General features: G+C 38.8%; 1 protein-coding gene across 2 annotated transcripts in view; it reads right to left on the reverse strand.

Moving 5' to 3' along the window:
* The window catches only part of MORC4 (MORC family CW-type zinc finger 4), a 50,478-nt gene that overhangs the window by 3,525 nt on the left and 34,604 nt on the right, over window positions 1-12,349 (reverse strand). For both annotated transcript variants that reach the window (XM_082865201.1, XM_082865202.1), the window contains exons 12-14: window positions 11,781-11,849; window positions 11,333-11,384; window positions 9,774-9,949 (exon numbers count right to left, since the gene is read on the reverse strand). In XM_082865201.1, the coding sequence (XP_082721327.1) occupies window positions 9,774-9,949; window positions 11,333-11,384; window positions 11,781-11,849 (297 nt within the window). The remainder of the gene's footprint in view (window positions 1-9,773; window positions 9,950-11,332; window positions 11,385-11,780; window positions 11,850-12,349) is intronic.

Below are 12,349 nucleotides of genomic sequence, written 5' to 3' on the forward strand. Positions count from 1 at the left end.
CACGAGCGACAACTACTGAAGCCCGCTCGCCTAGAGCCCGTGCTCCACAACAAGAGAAGCCACCGCAATGAGAAGCCCACGCGCCACAATAAGAGTAGCCCCTGCTCGCCACGACTAGAGAAAGCCCGCGCGCAGCAACAAAGACCCAACACAGCCAAAAATAAATAAATTAATTAATTAAAAAAATTTTTTTCCAATGATAAAAGAGCCAGGCACATTACTGGCCACCATATCTCAAGGCTGCTTGTATTTCTCTGTAATTTCTGAGAATATCTGTTAAGACATCTCAAACCTTAGCTTCTTAGAATGCCCTGAATGTTCTTCAAAACTGGTGTTCACCCAGAAATAAAACTGGCCTGTCATCTTAATAGATCTTGTTGTGTCGGCCTTAGGGGGAAAGCAAAAGGACTTAGGGGCTATGTAAGAACGAATGTATCCATCTTTAAACATGCATAGGGCCACTCTAGGCAGTCTATTTAGCGGAGGTAATGAGGATGATAGTAAAACAAGCAGTTTGCAGGTATAAAGGAAGGGTACATGATACTAGATAGCAACAACAAAGTTTTATGAAAGGCAATTAAAGTCAAATTATCTGCCTTCTCTTCATTTTCCCATCTCTAAGGATTCTGTCTTTAATTATCCTCTCTTCTCTCCCTGCATTTTTCTTTTTATTTATTTAATTATTTAACTATTTAATTATTTAATCATTCATTCATTTGGCTGTGCTGGGTCTTCGTTGTGGCATGCGAACTCTTAGTTGTGGCATGCATGTGGGATCTAGTTCCCTGACCAGGGATTGAACCCGGGCCCCCTGCATTGGGAGCGCGGAGTCTTAACCGCTGGACCACCAGGGAAGTCCCCCTACATTTCTTTTCTTTGGTAATCTCATACAATCTTTTGGCTCTAACTTCTGGAAGATAACTTCCAAGTCATTTTCCCAGCCTTGATCTCCAGTACTGAATTTCAAACTGCCTGTTACACATTTCTTTCTGGAGGTCTCACTGATATCTCACTCAGTATGTATAAAACTGACCTTTCACCTTCACCTTCAAACCTGCTCCCTCTCCCATGTTTCCTATTTGTGTTATGACACCAACAAACTCTCAGTAATTTTATATAGTTCTACCACTATCAATACCCAAGTTCAAGTTCTCACTACCTCTCTTGGACTCTTGCAATGGCCTCCTCCAGTCTCCCCTTGTCACACCTCCAGATCACCCACTGCCAAGTTAATCTTCCTAAGGCATTGCTCTGATTATGCCACCTCCCTATTTGCAATCTTTAGTTATTGTTCCCCACAACATAAAAGCTCAGATGTCTTAGCTTGGTATTCAAGCTTTTCCCTTCCAAAACACAGGAACCATTTACTGAGCACTTACTCTGTGCCAGACAGCTCTTAATGTGTATGGTCTCACCCAATTCTCCCAATAACCCTGAGGGAGGAGGTATTTTTATCTTCATTTTAAAAAGAGGATGCTCAGGCCTAGAGAGATTAAATAACTTTCCGAAGGTCATGTAGCTAGTGAGTGGTAGAGCTGGGATATAATTTGGCCCTAGCTTTATTTCTCACTACTTCCCTTCAAAAATACCAGCCAAACAGAATGCCCCACAAATTCTCAGGCTGCTTCTTTTGAAAGGAATACACTTCTCCTCCTCAACACTGCAGGTCTTAAGTCCAGTTCAAATGCCACTTCTGAATTCCTATAGCACTTTAGCACTCTCTCTATAATATATATTACTTTCTACTGTGTGTGTGTGTGTGTGTGTGTGTGTGTGTGTGTGTATTGCAGGTTTCCCACTAAAGTATAAACTCCTTAACAGAAGGTAGTTTAACTAACTTGCTACATGGAGATGAGGGAACAAAATTTTGCAAATAAAAGGCAATCAAAAAAGGAACTATTATGTTAATGAGAGACAGTGAGAGGATTTTACTTACTGGTTCTGTAAATACTCCTGGTTCTTCCCTCTAGGAATCAAATCTTATTCCAGACCTGTATTCACTGATTCAGTAGAGATTAATTTAGAGTTTACATAGCAGGAATTATTTTCCAACTACATAGTTTCTTCTTATTTTCCTTTTTCTTTCAGTCATATTCCTCCATTGGCTGTCTGCAGAGAAGTCAGCTGATATTTTGATAGGGATTGCATTGAGTACTCAATTTCGGGAGTACTGCCATCTTAACAACATTAAATCTGCTGATACACAAACATGAAATGTCTTTCCATTGGTTTAGGTCTTCTTTAATCTCGTTTAACAGTATTTTGTAGTTTTCAGTGTACAAGTCTAGCTTTAATTTCTGTTAAATTTGTTCCCAAAGATTCTATTTTTGAATCTACTATAAACAGAATTATTTTATTAATTGTTTTAATGTTTGTTGTTCCTTTCAAAGAGCCAACTTTTGGTTTCACTGATTTTCCCTATTGTTTTTCTATTCTCTATTTCATTTCCATTCTGATCTTTATTTCCTTCTTTCTCCTTGATTTGGGTTTAGCTTGCTCTCATTTTTGTAGTTTCTTAAGGCGGAAGTTTGTTACCAATTTGAGATATTTCTTCAATTTTAATATAAGCATTTACAAATATAATTTTCCCTCTGAATACCTCATTAGCTTCAATCCATAATTTTTTGTATATTTTATTTTCATTTTCATCTTAAGATGTTTTCTAATTTCCCTTGTGACTTCTTCTTTTACTCATTTGTTATTTTGGAGTGTTATTTAATTTCTACATATTTGTGAATTTCCCAAATTTCCTTCTGTTGTTGATTTCTAATTTAATTCCACTGTGGTTGGAGAACATCCTTTGTATGATGTCAATCCTTTTAAATTTGTTGAGGCTTGTTTTATGGTCTAACATATGGTCTATCCTGGAGAATATTCCATATGCACTTGAGAAGAATATGTATTATGCTGTTTGGGGGTGAAGTGTTCTGCACATATCTGTCAGGTCCAGTTGGTTTATAGCATTCTTCAACTGTTTTACTTCCTTGTTGATCTTCTACCCATTACTGAAAGTGAGCTATATCTTTTTACATCTTTATTGGAGTATAATTGCTTTACAATGGTGTGTTAGTTTCTGCTGTATAACAAAGTGAATCAGCTATACGTATACATATATCCCCGTATCTCCTCCCTCTTGCGTCTCCCTCCCACCCTCCCTATCCCATCCCTCTAAGGTGGTCACAAAGCACCGAGCTGATCTCCCTGTGCTATGCGGCTGCCTCCCACTAGCTATCTATTTTACATTTGGTAGTGTATATATGTCAATGCTACTCTCACTTCGTCCCAGCTTCCCCTTCCCCTTTCCCCGTGTCCTCAAGTCCATTCTCTACATCTGCATCTTTATTCCTGTCCTACCCCTCAGTTCATCAGAACCTTTTTTGTTTTTAGATTCCATACATATGTGTTAGCATATGATATTTGTCTTTCTCTTTCTGATTTACTTCACTCTGTATGACAGACTCTAGGTCCATCCACCTCACTACAAATAGCTCAATTTCATTTCGTTTTATGGCTAAGTAATATTCCATTGTATATATGTGCCGCATCTTCTTTACCCATTCATCTGTCGATGGACACTTAGGTTGCTTCCATGTCCTGGCTATTGTAAACAGTGCTGCAATGAACATTGTGGTACATGTCTCTTTTCGAATTATGGTGAAAGTGGGATATTAGAGTTTCCAACTATTATTGTTAAATTATCTGTTTCTCCCTTCAATTCTGTCTGCTTTTGCTTCATGCATTTTGGGGGTTCTGTTGTTAGGTCCATATATGGGTATAATTTTTATATCTTCCTAATGGACTTTATCAATATGAAATGTCCCTCTTTATATCTAGTAACATTTTCTGTTTAAAGTCTATTATTCTTCCTGATATTAGTATAGCCACTCTAGCTCTCTTATGGTTGCTATTTATATGGTACGTCTTTTTTCATCTTTTTATTTTCAACCTATTTGTATCTCTGAATTAAAGTGTATAGATACTAAATTTGTGTATGTTTAAAAAATCCAATTGGATAATCTCCATCTTTTGGTTGGATTGTTTAATCTGGTCACATTTAATGTTTTTACTGTTATGTCAGAATTGACGTCCGCTATTTAGCTTTCTGTTTTCTGTATGTGTCATGCCTTCTTTGTTTCTTTCTTCCTCTACTTTTCCTCTTTTCATGTTTTGTGGATATTTTCTAGTTTAACATTTATGAATCTAACAATACATTACTACAATTATTACTTTATGTCATGTTATGCCTTTTGAGGAAGCTAAGAGAAGAAAGTGGAGCAAGGACATATTTATAATATTTATAGAGTTTGTTAAATCAACTTTCTTTTTCCATTTTAAATTTTCTTCACTTCTTACTGTGGATCTGAGTTACCATCTGGTGTTAATTCCTTACTCTAATACAGCTTTGCTCCCACCCATTTCTTTTATGCTGTTATCGGCAAATATTTTACATCTATAGACAAGCCCAACAATAAAATTATATTCATATATAAAATTATATACAAATATATACACATTGTTTATGCAATTATTCTTTAAATCAGTTAAGAACAGAAAGAGGAAGAAATACGCCACTGTATTGTCTTTTACAATTAATTACAGTTACCACTGCCAGTACTCTGTTTTTTCATGCAAATTTGAATTACTATTTGGTGTCACTTGCTTTCAAGGTGAAGAACTCTTTTTAGTATTTCTCGTATGCAGCTTTGCTACAAACACATTCCATCAGCTTTTGTTTACATAAGAATATACTTATTTCACCTTCATTTTCTAAAAATAGTTTTACTGGATTTATGATTCCCGGTTAAGTCTTTCTTTAAGTACTATGAATATGTCATCCCACTGCCTCCTGGTTTCCATTGTTTCTGATGAGAAGCCAGAAGTTAATCTTACTGGGGTCTCTTTTACATGATGAATATTTTTCTCTTCCTGCTTTCAAGATATTCTCTTTGTCTTTGTCTTTCAATATTTTCACTGCATAGCTGTAAATACCTTTGCACTTATCCTATTTTGAGTTACTTGAGCTTCTTGGATGTGTAAATTAATGTTTTTCATCAAATTTGGAAAGTTTTCAGCCATTATTTCTTTGAATATTTTTTACACCTCTTTTCCTCCCTCTCCTCTTCTTCTTGTACTCCTAATTTGCATATATTGGTGCACTTAATGGTGTCCCACATTTTTCTGAGGCGCTTTTCATTTTTCTTCATTCTTTTTTCTCTCTATTCTTCAGACAGCATAATCTATAATTGCTGTATCTTCAAGTTTGCTGATTCTCCTGCCAACCCTAATGTGCTGCTGAGTCCCTTTAGTGAAATGTTCACATTAGTTATTACACGTTTCACCTCAAGAATTTCCATTTGGTTCTGTCAAAAAATAAATTCTGTCCCTTTATTAATATTCTGCACTTGATGAAACATGGTCTCCTTTAGTTCTCTGAACATATTTATAATGGCTGCTTTGAAGTCTTTGTTTGCTAAATCCAACATCTGGGTCTCTTTAGGAGCAGTTTCTATTACCTGCTTTCCCCCTACCCCTATGTACAGGTCACACTTTCCTGTTTCTTTGCATGTCTCATAATTTTTTGTTGACAATTGATATTTTAGATAATAACAGTATAGCAACTCCCACTTCCCTGAGTGGTTGTCGCCACTGTTTGCTGGGTTGTTTTCTCAGTGACTTGGCTGAAGTGACTCTATGAAATCTGTTTCCCCTGTAGTATGCTGAGTATTCTGCTCAGATTTATTCTTGATTTTTATCTTTTACCTGGTAATCTAGGAGTTACCCTGAGTCAGCATAGGCCAAAGGTTATAATTAAGCCCTCTTAGCCAGTTAGATTTTTACCCTTTACCACTGGATATATGTGTGGCTTGGAGGTTGCTATCACAGTTCAAGGAATTCATGTTTCTACCCCACATTCAGCCAGGTAGTAGTAGCTTGGATTTTCCCTCTCCAATCACCTCTGACCCCTGGGTCAGAGTAGCTTACTGTTCATCCAGTGGTTGATTAGAGGTTGTGCTTAAGTCCCTAGTACCAGTGAGGCTCCTGCTCTCTGTTGTTTGATCTGTGTGAGGCTTGGGGACTGCATTCAAGTCCACCTTGTGTCCTGAATGAGTGCGGTCTTGTGCTTATGCACAGCCTTCCTAACCGCCAGGGTTGACTATGATCCCAGGAGTGCTCTTCTTGGCTATCTTTTTGCTTGGTTCTCTCTGTTACCAAACTTATGATTATGCAGCCATTTTGCTTGTTGTAACTTGCATCAAGGAGCTACGAGTGCCCTTTTAATTGTTCGCCACTAAGATTTCCATTGTTTGTGACAATGCCCTTAGGAATGGAATTCTTCATGATCTGTTCCACACAAAGTCAGTTCTCCCTAAGCAGAACCTCTGTGCCACTGTGCAAGAGCCGATGGCAGGGACAGTGAGTGGTCCGCTCTCTAAGAGGGAAACCTTTTCTTTACAAATGGGTGCTGGGATGGTTTTTGGCTTGCTCCTTCTGGCATGAAACTCTGCCCTATAAGTAAGCTAGGGCTGGAGCAATAGGAGTCCAGGATTGTCAGCATGCTGCCCCTAGGTGAGTGCTGCCATGCTTTGAATGGGGGCTGGGTGGGGGAAGAGAGACCCAGTCCTCTTGATTCTGCTTGGAATAGAGCTCCCGCAAGACAGACCTGGGGGATATGAGAAATGTCAGAGGCCTAACCCCCCAGGTGAAACCATAGCTCTAGACTAGGAGCTAGGAAGAGAGGGAGCCCCCAACTTCTTGACCACACCTACCTGGATTAGAGCTTCTTGAGTAGTTACATAGCTTGGAGGGGGATGAGAGCAGGCGAATGCCAAAGACTCTTGCTGTTCTTTCTGAGATTTAATAGATTTTCTTGAATGAATGTTTCTGTACTTGCTGTATGCCCCTAGGACAATTTCTAGGAACTAGGAATGATTGCTTTGTTTTGTTTAATATTTTTTTCCAGTTAAATGGGTACTTGTTGGTGAAAGAGTTCATCATACTACTCATTTTGCCATTCTGGAAGTCTTTCTCAAAGATCATATTTTAAAATGTTAATACTGGCTCTTGAATCAATCTTATTCATTTGCAAAACTGTTTTTCTATTTCTACCTCATGTTTGTTGTTTCAAATATTCCTTTAACTATATTAGAATGTCTCCCTCCTCTCCTTCCACCATTACGATGTAATTTGGATTTTTTTGGGTTATCTTTTTAAAACATGAAATAATTAGCCTTTGACATATAGCTTACTCAAAGGTTCTCTAAATATCTAAATAAATTACAGCCACTAATTCTCACCTTTGTCTGTATGCTTATGGCTACTTTAGACCTTAGTTTATACCACTCATATGAAACCTAGCATGTACCAGGGATGCTTACATATATAACTCTGAGTACCATAAGCTCCTTCATCTTTGATTCCATCACTGCCTTAGAGCACTGCTTTCATATAGTAAGCACTCAAATGTATGTAGAATGAATGAACAGAAAGGGGACTATTTCCTTTAACAGATATAAGCTGTCTTCCCCTCAAAGGTTATGCTTGCTTACATACTAGCTAAACTTACTCTTTATTGCAGGTCTTCCCCTCCCCTTGCTAGATTCGTGAGACTCACAGAGCTGTTTCCAATGACACCTCTGGAACACCTTCTAGGTCTTATAACCTACTCCACTAGAAATTTTTAAAACATGCTTGGATGGTGTAGGCTTTATTTTATCTAGAGTTAAAGAGCTGTACTACATGACCCAAGGACCCTTATCAGCTTCAGGTTTTGATAACGAAGGAGACTTTTGCAACCCTGGACTAAACTTATTATTCCCTTAACATGGTTTTAACAGAAAACCTTGTATATTTTATTAAACTCTTGGGCACCTTAATTTTCCTCTATAAAATTTGAATCCCCCTATATGTGTAGCTTGAAACGACATATCATTTACTGACCTTACATAAAATATATGACATTAGCAGCATCGATTATCAGATATCTCTTGAAAGAACACTATTCTCGAATTAAAATTACACGTAAATAGTCACAGTACTTTGCCTGTCCTCCAGAGCCAAAACCCAACTCTGGATACAGCAGTTCTATAAAGACTCATATAGAAATCCTAATTAAGACTGATGAAGTATGCCACCCAATGGTGTACTGCCATACTGCACTCATAAAATACACACATACATAGGTTAGCATTTGTTTTCTCCTCCAGGTTACCAAAATTCACTAGACAGTACCAAAAGAAACACTGAAGAGAAAGGAAAAGTGGTCACAGTAGGAAAAGGACAGCTTTCAAGAGCAATGACACTCTGATACTCCAGTGGCAATTCTGATACATGACCATCTCAAGGAGATCAAGGTAGAGAGGTAACAATGTGCTTTGAAAAAACACAGCACTTTACTGTACACCCCTCCCAACCAAAAAAGGGAGTTGGAAAACTGTGGATGGAAACAGTAGAATTAGACTCAAATCCCTGAGACCGACTAGGCTATATTTCTTACTCCCTTGTTGCATAGTTCTATCTCAGAAATAGCTCCTTCAATATGACTCGATTCAACCATTAGTTACTGAGTACCTACTCTCTTCCAAGGCACTATTCTTGATGCTTTCATACAGATTCTCACTTAATTCCTTTAGAGTTCTACTAGTTTTTCTCCTAACAGTTTACTTCTTCTTGAGACTTTTTGTTCATGCTCGGGGTGACATGGGGTTCCTTCAGTATCTACACGGCTTAATTGTGGAAGAATCACTGAAGAGGGGACTTGCACACATAAAGAGATGTTTGTCTAGGTATAAGAAGCTGAAAAGACCCACCTAAGAAGAAAGAAGGAAAGGAATCAGTAACTTTGGCAGGGGCGGGGGCAGGAATCATTTTTACCCTATTATATATTCCACTGCTTTTTTCCTATAGTATGTTAGGAAAATATCCAAACGGAAAAGGGTTAATGAAAACTTCACAACCTACTATTTAACAGTCATATTATTGAGGACTATAGAAGTTTCTACTGTTAGAGAACAACTCTGTACCTTCCCTATGGCTTGGCCCTGCCCGAAGTGAGAAGCACAGTGGCGAGGAGAAAGCAAGTCATAAATAGCAGTCCTGAGTTCCAGTCTCATGGCAGCATAGGGGCAGTCATACCTTTTAGTGCTTCAAATATTCCTGATGTTTAAGAAAATTTCTGTTGTAAAGACTAACAAAATAATATTGATAAGGTGCTAGAAGATGAACAAGTAAATCCTAAGACTAAACTTATACTAAAAATTTACCCTAGGAAACAATGAACTAGAAGGCTTACCTAATGGCACAAACTTCTGATACTTATTTTTATATGTGGCCAACATGTGCTAGGCCTACGGGGCTGCACAGGATTTCAATATTCCTAAACTTAAGGAAAGAAATAATGCTTATCTATGTAATGTTACCTTACATTTGTATAGTACATTATGCTTTTCAAAGGGTTTTCATGTCCATTATTTCACTTACACAATTCCCAACATAATGTGAATACATAATCCATAAAAGAGCATTTGTCAGATGATGATCACCTCCAAAAAGTAAAAAAAAAAAAAAGATCGACAAACTTGACATGACAGTTATAATGCTGAAAAATGGGGGATACATGCAACATGCAATTCTATCAACCCAAAATGGTGTTTCTCCTTCTGAATTCCATGCCAGGCCTTAGGAAAAACATACACATTATAACCATACCAATTTATTTTATAGGAAAAAAACCCCTGAGGCTTATTACTGAAGAGAGTCTATGTTTTTTTACCCACCTGGAAAACTGAAAAACACTGGAATCCAGAGGCTTAAGTTGAAGAGAAGGTGTTCTGCTTTCTTCTCCAACAGATGAAAGCCGGCTAGGGCTATCAATTCCCTCATATTCAATCGTCTTATTATTCAAGTCATCCATATCTTGAATAGAAGGGATCTTGAGTGGATTAGTGAATACCTAGCAAAGAAAGAAAGAACTCATAAAAAATCCCAATTTCAAACTAAATACCAAAGGATGAGTCAATCCTTCTGATGCTAGGAAAGAACACTTGGCCAAATAAAAACAAACTGTTTCCTACACAAAACAGACAGCGCGCAGTAATGTACACTAGAACACTGACCCCAGGCACGTTCAGTTATAACCTTATCAACTGGACACCAACAGACCTCCCCAACTCACTTATTGGCTCCTAGAGTCATCCCACCCGCAACACAAACCCAGGCCCCCTAGTCACTGTCTAATTCTCTCTTGTGACCCAGTTTAAGGCTGGGTTTTCACTCCTCTGAGCTCTCTGATGAGGGAAGGGATGAAGGGAATAAGCACTGCAGCAAGGGTCTGTGCTGGTCTTGGAGAAATGCATGCGAGAGACTAATATATATTCGTATTGCACACACACAGAGACATGCATCTGGGATCTTGTGGGAGAGCCAGCTTATGAAGATAGTATGAATAATGAAGGTGAAGGAGTATAAAGGGGAGGTAAACTGAATGAGGACAGGGCGGTCCCAGGAAATCTCCCAATCTCTAGATCAGACTATTAAGCCAAGACATGAGGGTATGCAACCTGTTTATTAATACACCTGGGTCTTGGAAGGCTATCAGAGGAAGAATTAGTATTTAATTGCCTCTATCCTCACCAGTCTGACCTACCCTGACTGAGTGGGTAGAAGGTGAATCTAACATGCTACTAGCAGGTATCTCTGGGAAAGAGGGTCAAGAGGAAAATCATGCAGAAAGGCAAGGTTGGGTGGGGAAGATATATGGGTGCTATGGTGGCTGTCAGGAAAGGAGTGTCCCTGAAAGGACGGCCAACCTTATTGCACCCTTCAGCGTCCGGAGCTGGGCAACCATGTCCGAGAGACAGTGCTCCTGAAAATTCAAAACAGCAGAGTCTTTATAAAGCCAGCCAGCCTGAAAGCAGGGATGGGGAGGGGCACAAAGAACCACCCCTTCTTCCCAAGAGGAAGGAGAAAGGAATCACCCCTGAATCCTGGAAGAAAGGAGACTGAGGAAAACCAGACACTCAACAGGAGCAGCCTGTATGAGGATGGAACATAACCCTGAATATTCTGTGACACCGAATGTGATATTCACACTGTCCAGAATCAGTACTGAATCCAAATCTGGACAATAAATGATCTGGCTTTTCTATTTTTGGTGATCTGAACATCAGTAACAGCAGATCAAAGCAAAATCAAAAGATCCAGTGAAAAAAAAGACCACCAGAACAATTGGTTTGTTATTGCTATGCAGCTTTCAAGAGTGCTGCTTCCTTCAACCTATGTCCTCTGTTGGGGAAAATTTTGTGTAAGAAAAGCAAGAGGGTGGACTGTCTCTCACCTGGTGGCTCTCACTTTCCACTGGTACCTTCTTCTTCTCAACAGTTTGATCTCTAGGAGAAGATAAAAGGGATATTTAGTTCACTCATGAAATTTCTCAGTCTGAAATGGATTACCAATTATAGACTTAGGTTATAATGTTCCTTCTAAACTAGAAATAGTGTGAGCCTTGTTGAGTAACTAAGTGTTCCTTCCTGAACTCTGCTACTGAAGAGAGATTTCAAATGCCCTATCAAAAGGTGGGGGGAAGAGGGAGAGAGGGTAAAGTCAATCACTAGTTGAGACATTCAGGAGATGACTAGAAAGAATAAAGAACTGGAAGACCAGAGAGGTGAATAGGGAAATCATTAAAAAAAAATCATCTCTCTTCTCAAAATTCCCCTGTCCTATTAGGAAGGGTCAGGCTCCTCTACCATACGATATAGAGCACCACCTCGGGTATACTCAACTGTTTCTTAGTTTTGCTCAAGTACAGGTCTTCATCAATGAGTTCTTGTTCCTCTGGAACAGAGCACCTCCTGCAGTACAGAGAAGAAATCATCTTTCAGAAACAAAATGTGCCCTTCACTGTTACCCTTAACTTTCCTCACGACTATGACAAGGCAGGTTAACCCCCCTCTAACATTACAGAGTTCAGATTCCACCCACATTACAAAACCTGTGTGCAGGATAACATGTAGCAATTCTCTTTTCAAGGCATATCATATTATTATTTTTGGTGTATATATCACCATTCTCCCAAGACACTCAAAGTACTAAAGCATAATCTCTAGTTCTACACAGTGAAGTTCAAGCACAAGAGAGACTTGCTTGAGGTTCCATACAAAGAGAATATTGCTGAGACTAGAACCGAGGTCTTTTGCCTCGTGTACTAAGAAAGTAATTCCCAAGGTGCCGTCTAGAAGCAGGAGCATCCCTAGACTATGTGATGATACCTGAAGAGGAAAATCAGAGGCTATGATAGAGAGCAGCAAGAAGAGACTAGGAGCTGACATTGTAAAAGGGACAGAACAGAGAC

The sequence above is a fragment of the Leucopleurus acutus genome (assembly GCF_964270905.1).
Source record: "Leucopleurus acutus genome assembly, chromosome: X".
NCBI lineage: Eukaryota > Metazoa > Chordata > Mammalia > Artiodactyla > Delphinidae > Leucopleurus > Leucopleurus acutus.